The sequence below is a fragment of the Astatotilapia calliptera genome, chromosome 7, assembly GCF_964374335.1.
Source record: "Astatotilapia calliptera chromosome 7, fAstCal68.1, whole genome shotgun sequence".
Taxonomy (NCBI): Eukaryota; Metazoa; Chordata; class Actinopteri; order Cichliformes; family Cichlidae; genus Astatotilapia; species Astatotilapia calliptera.
Window position 1 is genome coordinate 13,859,078 of NC_137428.1, and position 21,108 is coordinate 13,880,185.

The 21,108-nt window shown below is 39.6% G+C and overlaps 3 protein-coding genes across 3 annotated transcripts; 2 read left to right on the forward strand and 1 right to left on the reverse strand.

Moving 5' to 3' along the window:
• The first annotated feature begins 2,922 nt into the window (after positions 1-2,922).
• tmed2 (transmembrane p24 trafficking protein 2) lies at positions 2,923-6,249 on the forward strand. The gene is made up of 4 exons (XM_026173058.2): positions 2,923-3,323; positions 3,846-4,038; positions 4,560-4,667; positions 4,757-6,249. Exons 1-4 carry the CDS (start codon positions 3,144-3,146, stop codon positions 4,879-4,881), a joined length of 606 nt encoding a protein of 201 aa, XP_026028843.1. The 5' UTR covers positions 2,923-3,143; the 3' UTR covers positions 4,882-6,249.
• A 1,844-nt stretch (positions 6,250-8,093) lies between these two features.
• ddx55 (DEAD (Asp-Glu-Ala-Asp) box polypeptide 55) lies at positions 8,094-14,284 on the forward strand. Its single transcript, XM_026173054.2, has 14 exons — positions 8,094-8,336; positions 8,418-8,468; positions 9,130-9,216; positions 9,484-9,575; positions 10,375-10,437; positions 10,705-10,854; positions 11,267-11,459; positions 11,535-11,617; positions 11,798-11,929; positions 12,021-12,113; positions 12,205-12,319; positions 13,408-13,576; positions 13,692-13,978; positions 14,056-14,284. The coding sequence occupies exons 1-14, from the start codon at positions 8,229-8,231 to the stop codon at positions 14,203-14,205; spliced, it is 1,773 nt and encodes a 590-aa protein (XP_026028839.1). The 5' UTR covers positions 8,094-8,228; the 3' UTR covers positions 14,206-14,284.
• Positions 14,285-14,289: 5 nt separating this feature from the next.
• Positions 14,290-18,674, reverse strand: eif2b1 (eukaryotic translation initiation factor 2B, subunit 1 alpha). Its single transcript, XM_080304110.1, has 9 exons — positions 18,320-18,674; positions 18,131-18,232; positions 17,555-17,691; positions 16,445-16,561; positions 16,236-16,348; positions 16,078-16,146; positions 15,909-15,984; positions 14,567-14,692; positions 14,290-14,483 (listed from the first exon to the last, which is right to left on the reverse strand). The coding sequence occupies exons 1-9, from the start codon at positions 18,330-18,332 to the stop codon at positions 14,328-14,330; spliced, it is 909 nt and encodes a 302-aa protein (XP_080160236.1). The 5' UTR covers positions 18,333-18,674; the 3' UTR covers positions 14,290-14,327.
• Between the last annotated feature and the right edge of the window lie 2,434 nt (positions 18,675-21,108).

Consider the following 21,108-nt stretch of genomic DNA (forward strand, 5'->3'; position numbering starts at 1 on the left):
AGAGGGTGTAATGGATTTTTTCACCCTGGGCGTCCGTTTCTCGTGGTCGCTTTAACCCGCTTAAATAAAAGCTACAGATCTCAGTCCGTCCGGTAAACGGCGTCAGATAAATTAAAGAGCCAGATCACTTTCACTCAGCGCATGCTCTTTAAAGGTTTTTTTACGATACAGCGGCGAAAGCGGTAAACGACGAAGAACGTCTGCGAAGGCTTCTCGAACAGTTCGTTGACTGTCTGTACTCACGGCAAAGGGAGATAAATTACATTTCATATGTTATTTGTGACGTAATTAGATGCGCTACCATTTTAAAAATGATATTATTAAACTTTCGTAATGTTTTGTTGTGGCGTCTAGGGTTATTAGAAACGCGTAGAAATAAATACAGATAAAAAAAATTAGTATAACAATTTCTTTTCTATTTGAACATTTACTTGCAATCTTTGAGCTATCTAATATTTGTCATTTGCTTTGTAAGCAAAATCATATAAAATATTTCACATAAAACAGACTAACTTAGGAGAAAGTCAAGTGGTGATGTAAGTAACTTTATCACTGAAGCATTGTACTCTTTTCCCCAAAATAGTACATCCATAAGACTGGTGAAAATGCATCTTGCTTTTAAATCCTTTTATTTATATTTGATCCAACAAATATAAATATTTGGACAAACCCATTAAAACCTTGGCCAACATTCAAGTCATGATGGATGAGATTTCAACCTTTCAAACAGGGTGCTGGTGTAAAATGCTAATATTGGCCATAGACAAAGGAAAAGAAGAGGAGGAGGGTGTGTTATGAGGCAATGAGAGCGTAGGAAAGACAGAAGTCTGGGGGTTAAAGTTGGCAGTATAAATATATTGTGGTAGATATATTGTTTATGCAGGAGACCAGATGGAAGGAAAGCAAGGCCAGGAGTATTGGAGGTGGATTCAAGCTGCTCTACCATGGTGTAGATAGAAAGAGGAGTGGAGTAGGGGTAAGGAAGAGTATGTGAACAGTGTTGTGGAGGTGAAAAGTGTCAGGCAGGAACATGAGTCCGAAGCTGGAAATCGAATGGTCGATGTTGAATGTTGTCAGTGCGCATGCAACACAGGCTGGATGTCAATTAGAAAAGAAAGACAAATTCTGGGGTAAGTTGAGTAAGTTAGATGAAGCAATAATGTCACCGGGGGGGGGCATTATTGTGATTGGTGCAAAATTCTATGGACATGTAGACAAAGGGAACAGAGGTATTTAGTGGGTAAGGTGTTAGAGAAATGCAGAGGGACGGATAATAGTACATTCTGCGAAAAGGATGAAAATGTCTGTACTAAACATGTACTTTAAGAAGAGGGAAGAACACAGGGTGACATAAGAGATGAGGAAGGTGCACACAGAGGGTCCACATCTTATGCAAAATGTGCAATCTGAAAGATATAGGAGACTGAAAGGTGGTGTCAGAGGAGAATGTCGCTAAACAGCATCAGATGGTTGTCTGTAGGATGCCTTTGTACATTAAGAAGAGGAAGCGAGTGAAGGCAGAGGCAAGGAGTAAGTGAAAGAAGTTGAAGAAAGAAGAATGTTGCACAGAGTTCAGGAAGAAGTTGAGGCATGCTCTGGGTGGAAGGAAAGAGTTACCTGATGACTGGGAAAGTACAGCTTTAGTGCTGACACTGGTGTTTGGTGTATCCTCTGGACACAACCGGGTAAAGCAGACCTGGTGGTGAAATGATGAAGTACAAGAAACTATTGAAATGAAGAGGTTAGTAAAGAAGGAGTGACATATTTAGGAGATGAAAAAAATAGACAGGAAGGCTAGGAATACAGCAACGAGAGAGGTGGCAAAGAAAAAGGATTGTAGTGTGTTGTAAGTGACGCTAGAAATTAAGGAAGGAGAAAAGGACTTTTGCTGATTGGCTAAACAGAGAAATTGAAATGGAAAGTATATGCTGCAGGTTAGAGTGGTTAACCATAGAAATGAAAATGTGCTAACAATAGAAGAGAGTGTGTTAAGATGATGGAAGGAGCACTTTGAGGTGCTGATAATGCCAGAAAATGAGGACGATAGGAAAACAGATGGAGAAAAGTTAGTGAATCACAAAGAGTGGAGGATTAATAAGGAGGAAGTGAGGGCAGCAATGAAGAGGATGAAGAGTGCAAACCCAGTTTATCCAGATGACACACCTGTGAAGGCATAGAGATGTCTAGGAGAGACGTGTTCCAGGAGGTTGTGCTAAACAGTCTTTTGGTTCAAACTGTTTAATGTAATGTTGTAGAGTGACAGGAAACCTGAGGAATGGAGAAGAATCAAAATACTTTATTAAGCTGAGGGGAAATTATTTGGTCACTGTCACTCCAAGACAGTAAGAACAGTAACTTACTAAACTGAATTAAATAATACAAAATATTATAAAGTTACAAATCTAACAAAAAAGTATTCAAGTCTGTCACTCATGCCACACTACAAAAAAGTCTTACAGTGATGCACTGTGTCTTCAAGCAGTATTATCTTCAAGTAGAGTTTTGAACTGCTATGCAACATTAATAAATTACTATTATCATTATTATTGTTGTTATTGCAAAATGCTGTCAACTGATATCAATTGTTTTCATAATCGTGTACTATTACTTAGATGACTTGGTGCTGTTGTTTAGGATATTTTGTTATTATATTCTTATTATATATTTGTATAAACATATGTATTTTACTCATTAAATTAGTGCATTTTCACTTATGTTCTTTTGATTTGATTTTTTTATAAATCAATAAATAAAAGTATTTACATTCAGTGTAAAAACACAAATTATAGTAAACTAAAGAACATGAGTCTTTAAGTATTCGCGTTGCACATAAGGAGTCTTTACGGGGTTGACTTTGGCAAGTTTACATAGACTTAAGGGACTTCTTCCAATAACAAATGAGAAAACGAAAAGTTGCCTTTCACTTCCTTTTCAGTGTGTGTCACGTATCCTCGGAGGTTTGGCCCTCGCAGGTACCCGTGCAGTAAGCCCGTACGTGGCAGTCTGAGAGCAGCACAGAGTAGCCGAGCTTGTTGCGGCTCCTCTCCTGCAACAGTCCACTCACACAAACTGGATATACAGTAGCGAGGAAATTTTTTATACCGTCAGATTTATTTTTACGCTTTCCACACAACCACTGAAACATGTTTACCTTGTCGGAGCTAGTTGTCTTGCTGGCCGTCCTGTCGGCCACTGCTTCTGGTTACTTCGTTAGCATAGACGCCCATGCCGAGGAGTGCTTCTACGAGCGGGTCAACTCCGGCACCAAGATGGGCCTCATGTTTGAAGTGGCCGAAGGAGGCTTCCTGGACATCGACGTCGAGGTGAGATGTTTCATTCGGATAGCAAAAGAGTCACCTAACGCGAGGCAGGATGTACTTGTAAATCATAAAATGCAATGCAACACAAGGCCTGTGCTAATGCTAGCTATTAGCCGGTACCGTTTGGTAAAACTAGTTGGGTGCAAAGCAGGTGTAAAGGATTTAACATACAGTTGAATGGAAAACGTTAGAATTTACATCTTACAGAGTTGCTTTTTTTAGTTTCCCGCTAAGAGCTGCTCCATAATGATGATTAAATTACCCATTATGATATAGGAAGTGCAGCATTAGCATTGTTTCTAAGTTGCTAATTATGTAGCTAATACGATTATTGATTATTGAATAGTTAATGCGCTGTAGACGTTGTAGGATTTGTTTATTTTCGCTAGTTTTAAGCAGAAAATCTAGCTATTTCTGCAGTCTGACTTAGTTTCTGCCATATGTTTCCTAAAGCACATCATGCCCGTCATGTTATTCTCCAGTCATGCAGCAATGTCAGTTATTCAGAAATTCTTCTATCTCCAGATAACAGGACCTGACGGTAAGCAAATTTACAAAGGGGACAGAGAGTCCAGTGGGAAATACTCGGTGGCAGCGCACATGGATGGAACCTACAAGTTCTGCTTCAGCAACAAGATGTCAACCATGACACCCAAGATTGTCATGTTCACCATTGATATCGGAGAGGCTCCCAAAGGCCAGGATATGGAGACAGAAGGTACACAGTGGGGATTTATGTAGTTTAACCGCAACTCTTTTTATTCCCGTTGCTTTTAAAATGATTGTTCCTTTTATTAATTTCTTATTTTTTGACTTTATTATGTGGATTCACTGTTTCCCTCTTCGTAGGTGGTGACAGCTGGGATGGTAGGGCACAGCAGGCTTTGACTAAACTACTGTTGTGAAATAAATTTTTGAGCTTGTGATGCACTGCAGTCTTCTCTAACCAGAGTTGCTTCTGTAGTAAAAACTAATTAAGCATACATAAGACAGACGTGGTGATGTTTGCGAATGATTTGACTTGTTGCACATGTTGAGAACATGTATGAAGTATAAATGTCTCTGATAATGGGACAGCACTGGCAGATACATGCATCACAGGTGTGAAAAGGATATGCACATCTTGCATGTTTTTGTTGTTGTTTGTTTTTGGGGTTTTCTTTTTCAAATGGGGGTAGCAGGGTTCCTTACCACTGTGTTGTGACTCATCACTGACAAGTCACTTTTCTCTTGTTTCAGCCCACCAAAACAAGCTGGAGGAGATGATCAACGAGCTGGCAGTTGCCATGACAGCCGTGAAGCACGAGCAGGAGTACATGGAGGTCCGTGAGAGGATACACAGAGCAAGTAAGAGCTTTTACATTAAGTCCAATAACCATTGTAATCATAAGTGTAAATAAATCTTTATAATTGTTCTCCTCTTCTTCTCCATCCAGTCAATGACAACACAAACAGCAGAGTGGTCCTGTGGTCATTCTTTGAAGCTCTGGTTCTGGTGGCAATGACACTCGGACAGATTTACTACCTGAAGCGATTTTTCGAAGTGCGGCGAGTGGTGTAGTGCTATTCAAATGATACTCCTCTGTGTCCTCCACTGTACTTTTTTGTTTTGTTTTGTTTTTCCCCTCCAACACCAAGACAGTTATTTACACTGTGGAAATGAGAGTGGCAGTTTTGAGTAAAGCCTACATGTGATTGGATCTCAGAGGTTTTGTTCTCTTGTTATCTGTTTGGTTTCTTCTTTATAAATATAATTTATGTTTGGAACGAATGGCCAAAAGATTGTGGGATAAATTTCAGTTTATTAGTTTTTCTTTTTAACAGATCTGTTTAATTACAGTTAGTACAGCTGTTTCCTGTGCAAATGACTGTAAGGCTCAGTGTCCGCAGTCAAATGAAAGACTTAAAATTGCACATGAATGGACAGGTATGTGTGGCGTCAGAGTGGAATGTTGCCTATATTAAGTTTGAAATGGGAACCGTTTTGAAATGATAAAAATGGCACATCTGAAAACATCATTGCATTAGTTTAGTGTCTGAGATAGGAAAAGTTTGATTTCAGGTGTCAAAGCCAAGTCAGACTGGCAGATACTGCCAATGTGTTAATTCTCAAAAACCACAAATTGCACTCCCGATGAACTTGTCTAGCTATCTGAAAAAATGTACATTGCAGCTGGTCTTTAAGGGAAACTATACAGCTTCTAACACTGTCTATTGATTCATAGCGATTTGTGGCACAGGTGGGTGGACATCTTTTCCAGGGGAAATTGTGTGGCTCACTCCCCACATAGTTCAGAAATAGAATTCGACAGGGAAGTCTTTTGTGTTGCCATAAACTAACATTTATGATTTTCAAACTCTTGGATTTTAAAAAGTTTGGCCTGGCTGTAAGATCATAAAAAGCAGAGGCAGGGTTGAATTTTAACTGAAATATTTGGGGTGCCTCTCAAAGTATAGAGGAATACTGAAATCCATGTTACATGTTGATTTGGGTGGGTTGGGTAGGTAGGGGGTTTAAACACTTGACTGCTGTGTTCTTTAGTTGCTTCTATAGTTATTTTTGTTAGGGTTGGGGATTTTAAATTATATGTATAAAATTTGAACTGTTAATTCGCCCCCCCCCCCCCCCCCCTCCCCTTGAGCATTGCTTGTGACAGCTGTTTGGATGAGGTCTTTCTTCCAAGTATATACGTCCAAGGCAGTAGATGTTTCCATTTAGCCACACCATGGTACATGCACTAGATATGCTCCAGATTTGTATTTCAAAGAATTTATGGTGAGCTCGGGCAGGAAAGTTGCTCTGTACACAGTCTCTCCTTTTTGTGAGTGCAACGAAAACAGCTAAATGGATCTTTACAAATGTAGAAGTGTGGTCTGTAAAAAAAAAAAGCCCCAGGTTTCATAATAAAGCCAAAATTCTGTACAATTATTTTTGATGTCTTTATAAATGGGTGTGATGTTTCATTATGATTAGAGAGAAGGGACTTGTCAACAGGTGTAATTGCACCATTACATTAAAATATTCCTTGGAACACAGCTGCTCCTATATTTTTTCAAGATTTTAAGAGGTTTATTATCCCAGAACATAAGGACTAGTGAGGCAACACTGTATCAACTTAACTTAAAATGAGTAATACAAATTAGGCAATCCAATCTAAATTTAGAGGAAAAAATGCATATAAATAATTCACATTAATATCCAATGGGTTTTACATGAGAATTATACTTACGCGTAAGCTCTACATCATAACTTGCACCATAACCAGAGCCTCTTTATAGCAGTATGTCCTAGCCTTCTACATAACTTGATATGCACTTCCTGAGAAATGTAACCACACGTCGGGTGGACACATACCACAAGGACTTGGAATGGCATGGAAGGTTGCAGTGTAGGCATTAAAGGAATTTCCTGTTAGGATGTAAATTTCCTTTACAAGCTTTAAGCTTTAGAGTGCAAGAGAGGGCTGGTATGAATATAAATATAAACTTTAGGAATTACAGTATATAAGAAATTGTCATGTGTAATGTATTATGATGTGTCCCTGATGTGTGGATATATGATTGGTGCTATGATGCTGCACATCCTCCTTTCTGCTTCATTAATGAGCAGGGTGAGAAGATTCCTGCATCTGCTAGCATTGATGTCTTTAGTGAATAGAAGGCTGCTGCCAATGACCTTCTGTGTGGTACTTGGTCAGTGCATTGCCTTTCTGTCTGCACCTGAGCCATGATGAAAATGCTACAATACAGAGGTCAGCCTGCTCAAGTATCCTAGGTAAGTAAAGATAGTTTTCCAGATGACAACGTATTTTATTTGAATCCCCATTTACTTGAAACTGGTGATAACCTCTACAGCAGCTCCTCCAAAGTAGAGGGGCAGGAACTCAGTCCTGTTTATTTTGTCCATGACAATCCACTCAAAGCACTTCATAACTATAGGAGTTATTAGGTGATGGTCATTCAGGCATGAATGCTGCTGAGGTCTTTGGAACAGGACTGATGGTAGCAGATTTAAATTGTGTTATCTTAGCTTGAAAGAATAAGATGTCAGTCTGTGGCTCTGAGAGCACCTCTGCGGCCAGAAAACAGGAGAATCTCTGGCAGAAGAAACTAAAGCAACTGTGTCCAGAGAGGAAGCCAGAAAAGCTTTAGTTTTCTAAAGTGTTTCCACATGAACTGTTTAGAGAAAAAAGTACTTTAACAAAAGTACCAATAATATAATATGAAAACACCTGACTGCTGCCAAGCTGCTGCTGCAGATGTTTAAGATTAAACTCCATTTAAGTACTTTATTATCCACTAATGGATCCTACTCAGATGTCTGTGGTGGCTGTCCTGTGAGGAACACAACAGCTTTCCCATCAGAAACACTACATATTGATTTTTTTTAAGTATATTTAAAAGCAGATGAATTAAAAAGATTGAGGACTGTGACATAGTTAACTGTAAGCATCTACAGGAGGATAAAAATGAATGAAAAATGTATGTAATGTAAAAATGTACATTTGGTGAACCAGGTGATTTTCCAGAGATGTTAAAAGTGCTGGTGGAGTATGCATCTTGCAGCTTTCACTTTGGTACGTTTTTATAGATATCTGTTTTTAGATTTTGTTAGCTCTCGCTTGCCATGGCAAAACACCACTATTGCAGGGTGCCCAGAATCTGTGGCAAAACAATCCTAAATCATAATGACAATTGCATTGTTCAGGAGAACGACCAGCAACTGCAGGAAGGTTTTATTTATCTTGTGTACAGTCACTGGGAACCATGCAGTTTGGAGAGCTTCTGTTCCCACCCGGCGTGTAAACAGCAGCGGACCCGGAAACAGGAACAGCGTGGAGTGCGACTGTAGCAGACCCACTGTGAACGACTTTAGTTTCGAGCTCTGCTGAATGTTTGGTTTCCAGCATGGATAATACAACAGACGGGACGTGGGACAGATTACCAGTTAAACTCAACGAGAAGATTTTGCAAACGCTCGATGAACTGAAATTCACACACATGACACCTGTACAGGTCAGTGAACACTTTCAGCCCGTGGCTCACACCTCTCCTCAGTAAACACTAAATCTGATCTGTTGGAATTTTCCCTTCTAGTCTGCCTGTATCCCGCTGTTCATGAGTAACAAGGATGTGGCTGCCGAGGCGGTAAGTGCGCCATTTAACCATTAAAAATAAAGATCACTGAATTTTATTATTGCAGATGTTTCAGAGTTATGGTAAACATCCTCCCATCCACCCGCACATCCAGCCAGCCAGCCATTCAGTGTCACGGGTGTCTGGATCCTCTCCCAGCTGTCCCAGGGCTGCAGACAGGGCACACACTGGACAGGTCGCCAGTGTGTTCCCGGGCTGACAAACGTGGTGACCATCCATGTGCACAGTATACATTATACCGATTAACCACCACTGCAAGTACTGACATTTGAATTTAACTGGACAGGAAAAATTGTCTTGACAGGGTCATTCCATATAAAATTCACCCAATCTGGAAAAGTGGACCCCCAGACATATCCGCTGGTTGTTGTATTTTCAATGTATGTTATAATAAATCATGCTATTTTACCTTAAGAATGTGAACTTTTTCAAAAACCTCATTTATCATCAATAATTTTAAATATGGGTTTTTGATGCTGCCTGAAAGTAAACGCAGAAATAAGCTTCCGGAATCTCAGAGGTGATGTAACCACCTCAACCTGACACCCCCGTCTGCCGCAAGGTTATCTGCTCAGCACACGTGTAGAGAGTGGTTGTCCTGTGAGTTATCGCAGCAGCCTCTTGTAGCTCACTGAGTGTCATTTGATTGCAGGTGACTGGGAGTGGAAAGACGCTGGCTTTTGTCATTCCTATTATAGAACTCCTCCTGAAGCGGGAAGAGAAGCTAAAGAAGATGCAGGTAAGATTGAAAGCGAAGCAAAGATGGCATTTAACCCCAGTTTAAAAAAAAAAAACAATAGGATGACTAGCAGGGTGTGAAGTAATTAAAATGAGCTTTTGTTCTTTTTTGTGATATTGTTATAGAGTTTAATACCTCCTTGATCCTGAACAGCTGAACTCTGAGTTATGATAGTTCTTGATATTTTACAGATAATCTGTGAAATATACAAAGCCTCAACAATATGATTTGGACACTTTGTTAAGCCCCAAATAATGTCTTTTGCAGGTTGGTGCCCTTGTGATCACTCCCACAAGAGAACTGGCCGTACAGATCAGTGAAGTGATGGAGCAGTTTATTGAGAAGTTTCCACAGTTCAAGTAAGTAGAAGATACAGTGTGAAAGGGGTGTTGTATATAATACAAACCCCTTAGTTAATAAGATGAAAAATTCTTAAAGCCTATTTAAATGAAGTGTAATGGTAAAAAAAAAAGTGTGAAAGTGAACATGTTTGGTTGCACTCCATATGTCAGAAAGAGCAAATAGTGGATGGAAATTTGTGATGTGCTCGTATGGTGAAAAAATCTGCCTTTAAGAGTGTGGTTAGAAAAGTCCGAAGTTGGTGAGGGTGGCCTCTGCCTCTACAGCTATCCTTGGATAAAACTGGAAACTATTCTAATGGCCGTTAATTCATTATTGATATATACTGAGGTGTCAGAGGTTGTCAAATGTCGTCATCATCATAATCTAAGAATGAAAGTGTTTTAGATTAATGTCGAAATTATCCCAGTATATAATACTGGCTTTAATAAATACCTGGCATTATATAGCAGACAGGAAAAGACCATGGCGATGTGCCCATTTACATATGTGACACAGTTACTGTGGTACTGTCACAGTTACTGAAAGAAATATAAAACTGATGAATGTGTGCAGACAGAGGATATACAATGTGTAATAGGTAAAGTTGCCACTCTGCTCCTTAAACAAATAGCAGTGCATCACTGATCATGTTATTAATGTGAACCTATGTCACCCACAAAATACAAGTAAAACCCCTTGAAAAACATAATTATTATTTTAACTGAACTGTGACTGAAATAGTAACCGGTTGTATAAACCTCTACTTCATTAATGATCAGAGAAGTCTTTCATGTTTTCCCACTTGGTGTTTTTCAGGCAGATTTTACTTATCGGTGGCAGTAACCCAGCAGAGGATGTGGAGAAGTTCAAGGATAAAGGGTATGCGATGATCTGAGGGCCTTTCCACTAACACACAACTAGCAGAGTTTTTCAGCTGGACTGAAATATATCCATTATAAGCACAATGATCCACAATCTTGTTCTGTTAAGAAGTAAAAATTGGGCTGTGTTAATGAAATTAGTTTTTCTGAATGGCTCTTCATATCAATGGACCCAGGAGTATTATATCAAAAACTCCTGTGCTATCCATCACAGAATCATATTAAAAACATCCAAACCGCTTGAATTTGTGCATCTGTGTCTCAGAGCAAACATTGTGATTGCGACACCGGGACGCCTCGAAGATATGTTCAGGAGAAAGTCTGATGGTCTGGACTTGGCCAGCTCAGTTAAAAGCCTGGATGTGCTGGTTCTAGATGAGGCCGACAGGCTGCTTGACATGGGATTTGAGGCTAGGTATGGAAAAACTCTTAACATTTATTGTTTTCAATGCCAGAAGAAATTATCCTGAGGCCTATAGCACCTCTTCAGAAAGCTACTCAAATGCATATGAAACATGGAGCCCACAAAATGAATAGAATTTCACTTGATGGATAGAATTTCACTTGCCAAAATAGTCAAAAGGACTTTGCTTTTTAATGCTTTAAAGTTGGACATTTTAACATGTGAGTCTATGGGAATTGACTCAGTTTTGAAAAAAGGTCTAGTGACTGTTAGAGGAACTGCAATTTTTTGTGCGTCACTGCTGGTGAAGTCTAATGTTAAAGCACAGAGCACGACAATAAGAACTATCCAAATACTTTGTGTGTTTGAATTTTGTAGTGCGTTTTAACTCGTTATGGGTAATAGTCTGTATTTGTGTATCCAGTCTAAACACCATCTTAGGTTACCTGCCTAAGCAGAGACGTACAGGCTTGTTTTCAGCCACTCAGACCCAGGAGCTGGAGAAGCTGGTGAGGGCTGGCCTCCGCAACCCCGTACGGATCACCGTCAAAGAGAAAGGCCTGGCCCCTGCTGCCACCGCCCAGAAAACCCCTTCCAGGCTGTCCAACTACTACACTGTGAGACAATTATTTATTCATTAATGTAGAAAAGTGTAGCAATGACACAAAAAAAATCTCATGCTTTTATTTCAGATTTGTAGAGCAGAGGACAAGTTCAACAACCTGGTGGCTTTCCTGAGGCAGCACAAGCATGAGAAGCTTCTGGTCTTCTTTAGGTAAGTTAAAGCGGTACACAAAAAAACTTGGTAGCTTTCAACTTTGCTCGTGTGTTGTGTGAACCACTGGACTGCAAACTCATTGTCATGACAACAGTTTCTTTTATTGGAAAATGTTTTTCTCCGTGACATGTCCGATTAGGTCTGTTATGACACGATTCCTTGTCATCTCGTCTTCAGTACCTGTGCTTGTGTGGAGTATTACGGTCGAGCTCTAGAGACGTTGGTCAAAAAGGTCACCATCCACTGCATCCACGGCAAGATGAAACATAAACGCAACAGTATCTTTGCTGACTTTCGGAAACTAAAAAGGTAAAATTCAGTTTGTGTGTACAGATACAGAAAATATGGCTGTTTTGGGGGGGGGATTTGTACATCATTTTTTTGCTTGTGTGTCATGCAGTGGGATCTTGGTGTGCACGGACGTGATGGCCAGAGGCATCGATATCCCTGATGTTAACTGGGTGCTGCAGTATGATCCTCCCAGCAGTGCCAGGTGAGTCAGTACTAACTACATAACTGGATCTTTTGGTCACTGTATGCACCTCTTGTTTTTGCATTTTATTTATTTATTTGGTCTGACTCAGTGCCTTTGTACATCGATGTGGGCGAACAGCAAGAATCGGTAATTATGGCAATGCTCTCGTCTTCCTGCTTCCAATGGAGGAAACCTATGTTAACTTCCTGTCCATCAATCAGAAGGTGAGTTCAGCAGAAACTGAAAGTGATCAGTAACTTTTCACACCACCTCTCTGCTCTGGTTGCTCCTAACCGAGAGTCTGTGCTAGTTCAGCATACTTGAGACCTCTTTACTTGTATGGTTCACTTACTGGGGTGGCTGTAGCTCAGGTGGCAGAGCAGGTCATCCACTAATCAGAAGGTCGGTGGTTCGATCCCAGGCTGCATCCTGGCTGCATGGCAAATATCCTTGGGCAAGATACTAACCCCGTGTTTGCCTACTGGTGGTGGTCAGAGGGCCCGGTGGCGCCAGTGTCCGGCAGCCTCGCCTCTGTCAGTGCGCCCCAGGGCAGCTGTGGCTACAATGTAGCTTGCCATCGCCAGTGTGTGAATGTGTGTGTGAATGGGTGAATGACTGAATGTAGTGTGAAGCGCTTTGGGGTCCTTACGGACTAGAAAAGCGCTATACAAATGCAGGCCATTTACCATTTACCATTTACTCAGGACATCAGCAGTCGGGTTAGGTGATCACATGATCATGAGGACTATGGAAGTAAACAACCTCAGTATCACAGCTCCTTCATTGGATTACTGTTGCATATTTGTAATTTGTTCAGTTGTAAAAAGCAATGTGTTTTTTAAATGAAGGTCTTTAACCAACATTTAAGAAAATGTAAGCCCCCTTTCACCTGCATGCTCAGTAGTGTTAAATGATCTGTAGGCAAGTAATGTCCCACACCTTTAAAAATCCAACCCAAGTACAAGGTTTAAGTTTACTAGGATTATATTTATATGAAAGCTCAGAATTATTTTAAAATTGCTTGCAACCAAAAAGGAGAAAAACAGAAATAAATTTGCTGTTGATAATATTTACCACAGGATTTCTAAAAGTACACATTTTTGCATGTTTTGGTTTCTGTCAGCTTGTCCTTCACAATATATTCAACTGTAGTCACGCTTACTTTTTTAAAAAAAATTTCAAGTAATAATTTCCATCAAATTGCAAAGGAAATTCTTGGAAATATTTTCCATTCACAGCTAAATTCTTCAGAAAATTATAAGGTGCACAATATGGAACCTGCAAAATCTCATCTTGTTCATCTACTCCCCAGTGTCCACTCCAGAGGATGTCCCCAATAAAAGACGTGGTGGATGTTCTGCCAAAAGTGAAGGCCATGGCTCTGGAGGACCGGGCCATGTTCGAAAGAGGGATGAAAGCATTTGTCTCATACGTCCAGGCCTACGCCAAACATGAATGTAGCCTCATCTTCAGGACCAAAGGTTAAAAAAAACAAAACAGCAAGCACATGTGTAGAGCATCCTAAATATTATTCAAATACAAATTTGTTGTATCCACAAACAGACAAATGTAATGTGTCACATTTTCGATGTCTAGATCTGGATTTTGGCTGCTTGGCACATGGCTTTGCACTTCTTCGCCTGCCCAGGATGCCTGAACTGAGGGACAAAAAGTTTCCTGATTTCATTGAGACGACAGTGGACACAGACACCATCCGTTACAAAGACAAGAACAGGGAGAAGCAGAGACAGAAAGCACTGGCTGAGCTCAAAGATAAGACTCCCTTTCCTAAAAAGAACTTTATAAAGAATAAGGCCTGGTCTAAACAGAAGGGCAAGAAGGAACGCAGGCAAAAGATGGCAGCCAAGAGAAAGCACAACGAGGTATTTCCGTTCATTCATCATTAATGTTTAATTAAAGACATCTGATGACTACAGTTTTAACTTTTGTGTTTTTGCAGGATTCTGATGTGGATGATGAAGACCTGAAAGAGCTTTTAGATGACACTCGTCTCCTCAAGAAACTAAAGAAAGGCCAAATCAGTGAGGAGGACTTTGAGCAACAGATAACAAGTGGAGCAAAGTCGAAACACAAAACAGAAGAACCGTAACAGTTTGGAAGAAGACAATGGACAATATAACAGCTATTCAGATGTATCCACCGGAGTTGAATTAAATCTCTGACACACATTTAGTTTTTGTTGGTAGTTTTTATTGGAGAATTGTGAAGCAGTTATAAATAAAGTTTGATGAGTTCATCGCTGACTGCAGATGGGGTAAGGACTCCCAGGTCAGTGAAGAGGAGGGTGATGAGGGAGGGAGGTGTGTAATCAATAATTGGATGTTCTTCTGACAGGTTCTTTGCAGTCTTCAAGGTGTCTGCTTTGTACTGTTGAGCCCCAAAATAGATATGTAAGGAAAGCTTCTGAATATAAAATAAGGGGGAGAGAAAGAAAATCTGTACAGTTTTACCTTAAATTTATCTGGCACGTCCTGTTGGTTGAGCGGGTACAGACGTACGAATTTGAAACTCTCTGCCACGACGTAGAAGGGCTTGTTGTGTGCCTTGGAGCACAAAGCCATCTGATAAGTGCCGATCTGCAAGACAAAACACAAAAGTCTATTATTGTATCACAAGCTGTGTCACATTTATCACTTTTAGGGTGAACAGAGTGCAACCCGTGTCACAATTTTAAAATGCCCCATAAAGACAACACATGCGAGCAAACATTAAGTTACGGTTTTAAACAGACTGTATATCGCGGTCTCAAACTCATATATTGAGGTGAATAATTATAAGTCAATTTGGCACTTGAAGTTACTTTTTTGTTAGAGAGGATTTGTGTGTTGTTGAGTGCAATGTTAAGTTCTTTAAAAAGCAAAAAAATGATTTAATACAAAGGCAATATGAGCAGAAAGCACAAACAGGGCTGGCTGTGTTAGAGTTATTTGTTAAGAAAACTATTTTCACTAGCAGTCAAAAACTAATGTGTACACTTATGTCTGCATTTTTTTTGTTTAATACGAACAAAATTATAGCAGAACTGCTACCACGTGTGGTCAGAAAGAAAGTACCAATTTGTTTTTTGGTAGTTCACTGAAAGGCTTCAGTTAAGAGTGAGAAAAACATTTTTTTTTTGCCTTGTTATTCAATATTTGAAATTTAAAAACACAAACAAACAAAACACTACATTTTCAGAAATATCTGTGGGTGTTTTGTTGCTTGTTTGGGTTTTTTTTGTACTACTCAAACACTAAAGTGGCCCTCCAATGAGATGACAGTGCCAGCAGTGGCCCACTGCTCATTTCAGTTTGATACCCCTGCTCTATATTAAAGATGTAGCTGCCATGATATCACTGAGGCATCATTGGTTAGCGAAGCCCTGTTATGAAGCTGCAAACTAAACATTTCCATTGTCTCCATGTTGGTGTCTTAAAACAAGATATGAAAAGTGAGCAGAGCCACACAGTAAAGCATACCCTGCTTTATCGGGACATTGATGGAGACAATAATTTATAAAATGATCAGAATACAACACAGAGAACCCTGTGCTGTAACCTGACATGCACCACGTTACAAATGTAACTACAGATCACCTTCAACACACTTGGTTTATCATAAAGCGTCATTTATGGCTTGCCTAGACTACAAAATGTTGTGACGTATGGTTTGGAGTTGACGGCACTAATACAAAAACAAGTAAAGAAAAACAGGAGGCCAAGAGAGGCCCAAAGAAGAAGCAATAACCAGCATTTTAACACTGATTTGAATTTGATTCAATTGAAGAGCATCTGAGTTTTTACTGGAACACACCTTATTGATGATCCCACCACTCTCCACAACTCCCTCAGCACCAACGATGACTAGATCCACTTTTTCCAAGACGTATCTGTAAAGAATGACAGAAAATACAAAACTAATGCAAATGACATTGACAAGAGACATGACATTAAAATCAGACGTTATTAACATCTGTATCCACCCCACAGCTGCGTCCAGCACCACCGTTACTGGAACATTGAGTTTCCTCAGGGCTTCTGCCATGTGTTGCCTGAATAATTTAAAAAAAAAAAAGGACATTATTGAGCCTGTGTCCTTTCAGAGTAAGACTACAGTACAGTATATAGACTGCTCCCTCACCCAGCTGCATCAGGCTGTGATTCAGTCACATAGACAGAGAATCGTTTCTTCTCAGCTGCAGCTTTTTCCAGCACCCTGAGGACAACTCTGGAGTAGGAGTGAGTCAGGATTTTCTGAGAGAGACAGGGAGAAAAACAAAAATAAAAAAAAATGCATCACTGAACCTTTTCCCTGTACAGAGCAAGAATTAGGTTGTGTTCCATACTTACAGCGCCATCTTTGATAAAGGTGTGACAGAGCTTGGCAACCTTGGTCCTTGACATGGAGATCTTCTCTAAAAATAGTTCTCCTCTCTCCTCCATCACCTTCTTACAGCGAGACAGGTCCTGAAAAGAATAAATGTTAGCATCTGCCTTGGATTAAGATAACGGGTCTGATCATGCAACCTCTTTAAATCTGGCCAATCTCTATAGCAGTTCCAGCAGGACTGCTATTTCTAAGTTCCTTCTAATGGTCTTTTTTTTTTTCTAAAATCTTGCATTTGTGCATCTACAATGTGTGCTAGAACTTCTTTGATTTGGATTCCTTTTTGGGAAGGAGAATGACATTTCAAAACTGCCAAGGACGACAAATAAAAGGCTCAATAAAACATGGTGGAAGCAGCATAACGGGAGGGGTCCCTAGTGAGCTTGGCTTCCAGTGTCCCTAGGTCACAAATTTTTATTAGTGATGTGAAAAACAGAGCTGAATCTATACTGAGGTATGCAGAGCTACAATTTCTGCTTACAGCAAAAAACAGCCACATCCAGCAAAGTCCCACAGTGACCCAAAACACACTCTAAAAGTAGCGCTGGAGTTTTTGATGGTCAGGAAATGGAATATCCTGAAGCTGTTGGTTCAATCACGTTATCTTAACCCGATCAAACTGTGTTTCACTCACTGAAGACAAAACAAAATACAGACCCATAAACAAACAGTAACTAAAGACAGATGCAGTAATGGCAAATGTCATGAAGGAGGAAACACATTCTTTGGTGATGTCTGTAAGTTCCAGGCTTCAACCAGGCATCGACTGCAAAAAAGTATGAAAAATAGTCACAACTACTTTCATTTGTCAAATTGTGACACCTCCAAACCTAACAGTTTTTTCTTTACTTTGATTATATTTGTTCTCCTGTATGAACCACAATTTTGCTGTAGAATTGCAGTGTCTCTTTTAATAAAGTTCTTTCGAGAACAGTAGCACTTGCACAGCATCCATAAGGTCTGACTCGATAACGTACAACAGATCTGGTAGTGCTCTGATGATTTCACTCAAGTTATTCACGCTTAATCTTGTTCAATGTTTGAATGTCCAACGCCAAACTGTCTTCACTCACCTGGTGCTCCAGAGATGTGAGGCTTATGAAGCGCAAGAAGAGCTCCCCTCCCGAGGAGACAGCCACAGAGGAGTCCACTCCTGTAAGGCAGTCTGTGGCTGACGTCAGGCTCTCCCTCAGGCCCAGGATTGTTTCACCTGAAGGGGGAGAGACAGCTTTGTCATCCTAGTAGTTCCTTACAGTGCTCTTTGATTGATTGATTGATTGATTGATTGGTAATTTATTTCAACATGTGAACAATATACAAGTACATTTAGAAAAGAAATAAGAGAGAAAAAAAATACTATACAAATTACATACAAAAATCTGTGAAATCTTTATTTCATTTATGGTAGAAAAATAATAATTCTTATTAAAACTGTACTTGACATGTGGGCTTCAGTAACTTTTTAAAGCACTCTAGATGCTGTTTTCAGATCTTGGCCCACATGATTATCGCAGAGAAACGACAAAAAACACTATTTACAAATTGAGAAAACACAAAAAGGCTAAATTTCACGTCTTCTTCTCCACATCCAAGCGAGAATAAGAAAAGCCGAGAGGTGTCTATATTAACACCAAGGGCTTAACACTAACCTTTATCTCTCTTTAGGAATTCAAGCAAAGTGCGGATAGCAGCAACAGCAGAGGCCATGTCCGGGTCTTTCTTCATCTGATCCCTGAAATACTCCACCAACTCTGTCCCAGAGATAGAGGCACAGAGATATCCAGTTAATATTTCTAACACAAAAAGCAGAAAATTATTTTTAAAATAGAGTAATTTACCTTCGTTGTTCATCCTGACAGCAACAACAGCGCCTAAAAGATAACCACAGAAGATTTCTACAGGTTTCAGTCAGTGCGCTCTTTCTAACACATGCCAGAGCGGCTGACTCCGCTCACTGTCTCTTTCTTTCAAACGAAAATATTCACAGCGCTTGAAATATTGTTTTAAGTCAGCCCCACTCTGAATGGCAGCAAAACCCCGCTGAACTCTGTCTAAAAGTTGCTCCTGTCACTATTTCCAACTTACACACCATTAGCTCATCCTGCAGAAGGCAGGTTGACGTGTCGCAGAGTAATGACGTAGACAAAAACGTCTCCCAGACGCCGTGCCGTTCACGTGAAGTTGGAAATGTGACTTTAATTCGTTCATGTGTTTTTTTTTCTGTTTTCGTTTGTTTGTTTTTATAAACCACAAAATAACAGCAAAGATTGTAAAATAGTAACATAGTAATGCAGAATCTCCACAAAGTGAGTGAAATGACCATAAAGCAACAACAGAGAGATAGAATTGTCTATTAAAACCTCAAAGATATTCACTTACCTATAACGAGAGACAACCGGACCATACGAGAGTCAGAGACAAAACAACTGGTGAGGAACCATTTGAACTTTTTATTGGTGTCAGGTCCATCCATGTTAATGAACAGTACAGCACAGACATTTAATAAGTTGCTTATTCCATTCTGTAATGTAACTTAAAGGACATATAAGTGTTTCTTAGTGTGCTCTGGGCACAGTGGGTATAAAGAGGTACAAGAGCATAAAACAACGTTTATTATGAAATTATTATGAAATATGTCTTCATACCAGCAGTTATGATATAATGACATTTATAATAATGATGTACCTTAATTGAACTACACAGCAATATTACGGGCCATTTATGAAATTAAGTATACTGCTTACACAGGGTGAAGTGTCAACACATACTTTATTGTTCCATAATCCAGCTTCCAGTTAATCTCGATACCTTTCACAGCCACAAATATAGCTAAACTGGTCCCAAACCTTTAACCTGTACCACAGTATATGAACTAAAAATGTAAACACCAACGCACATAGCAAGAAAATACATATTTTAAAATGTTAATGAATTAAATTAAACTTGCTAATTAATGTCAATAATGATTTTTAGTGGGCTAACTTGATTCCAATAGCTTGTAAGCACATGAAGGAAAAGCCAAAGATTAAATGCTAAAAGTTAAAGAAGGAAGAATGTTATACAGAGTTCGTGGAGGAGCTGAAGTATGTGAAGGAAGAGACTATTAAAGAAAAAGTGGAATAGTCAGGGAAATGAAGAACACAGACAGGAGTACTGGGAGGCTAGGTGTATGGCAAAAAGAGATGTGTCAAAGGCAAAGGCTAAAAGCTCATTGTGAGGCTGGACACTAACAGCCTCACAATGAGCTAAGGATAAGGGAACTTGTGAGGATAAGGGAACTTGTGAGGATAAGGGAACTTGTGAGAGAGACTGAGCTGGAAAGGATGTGCAGCAGTGATTTGTCACATAGTAGGAAAGATGTGTTAACAAGTGATGAGAGTATGGTGAGAAGATAAAAAGGAGTACTTTGAGGAGCTGATGAATGAAAAAATAATAATAGAGAGGGCGATGGATGGGAAAATGATATCAGGAAGTCCAGAGGATTAGTAAGGAGGAAATGAGGACAGTGAGGACAGTGAAAAGGGAGTTTGTCCAGATTTAATTCCAGAAACAAACAATGCACATTTACTGACAGTGGGTATAACAGACAGTTTGCTGGGAATAATACAAAACATTTTTATACAAAATCTGAACAAGTTTAAAGTGTTTTAATTCCAGAAAATCTCAGGTTTTAAACATCTATCACAATGGGCAGTGCACAAGAGAGGTGACGAAAAGAGTGGCGACACAGTTGAAGATTCACCCCTGTTTGGTGTGATTAAGAGGGGCAGGATTAGAAATGAGAACATCAGAGGGACAGCTCGGGAGTTTGGAGACAAAGTTCAAGAGGAAAGCCTGGGGTGGTTTGGAAGTGTGTAAATAGGGCATAATGTATATATTAGACAAAGAACGTTAAATATGGAGCTGCCAGGCAGGAGTAATAGAGAAAGATCGCACAGAGTCGCACAGAAAGAAGACATGCTGAGGCCTGGTGTGACTGGAGAGGATGCCAGGGATAGGATGTGATAGAGGTAGCCCAATACACTTTAATGACTCCTAAAATGAAAATAGAAGAAGACTTGTTTTTGCTGTTATTATTATTATTATTTATTTATTTTTGATCATTATAAAACTTAAAACTGAAAAAAAAAGTTTGATAGTAAGTCTTTGTCCATTTCTTCAGGCCAAGCCCATTCTGCAGTTTTGAATTACACCTGCAGAGGGCCACATGGTTCTTTTCTAACAACCACTAACTTTATCATTAATTATGGTTTTTCTCCGTTTGCTTTGGCACAAACTTCACACCAGAAACATCATTCTCACTTCTTAGTGCAGTTCTAAAATCAGTAACACATTTCCCCTACCACACTAGCCTGTCTGAGTATTTTTATACACACTGCTATTATTTCTACACATACTAAACTACATACACTTCTAGAGATATTTGTTATGGTGTTGATGCACTTCTCACAATGACATTTTACAACTTATGAAAACAGTTTATGTTTCTTAGTCAGAACCTTAGGTCTGTCACTTTCCTGAATACTGTCCAGCACTGCATTAGTGTTTACAATCAAGTTATTTCAAATTGTTTTCAAATATGTAAAAATGAGCAAATACAGTCACACACTCTTGGTGTTAGCAGTGA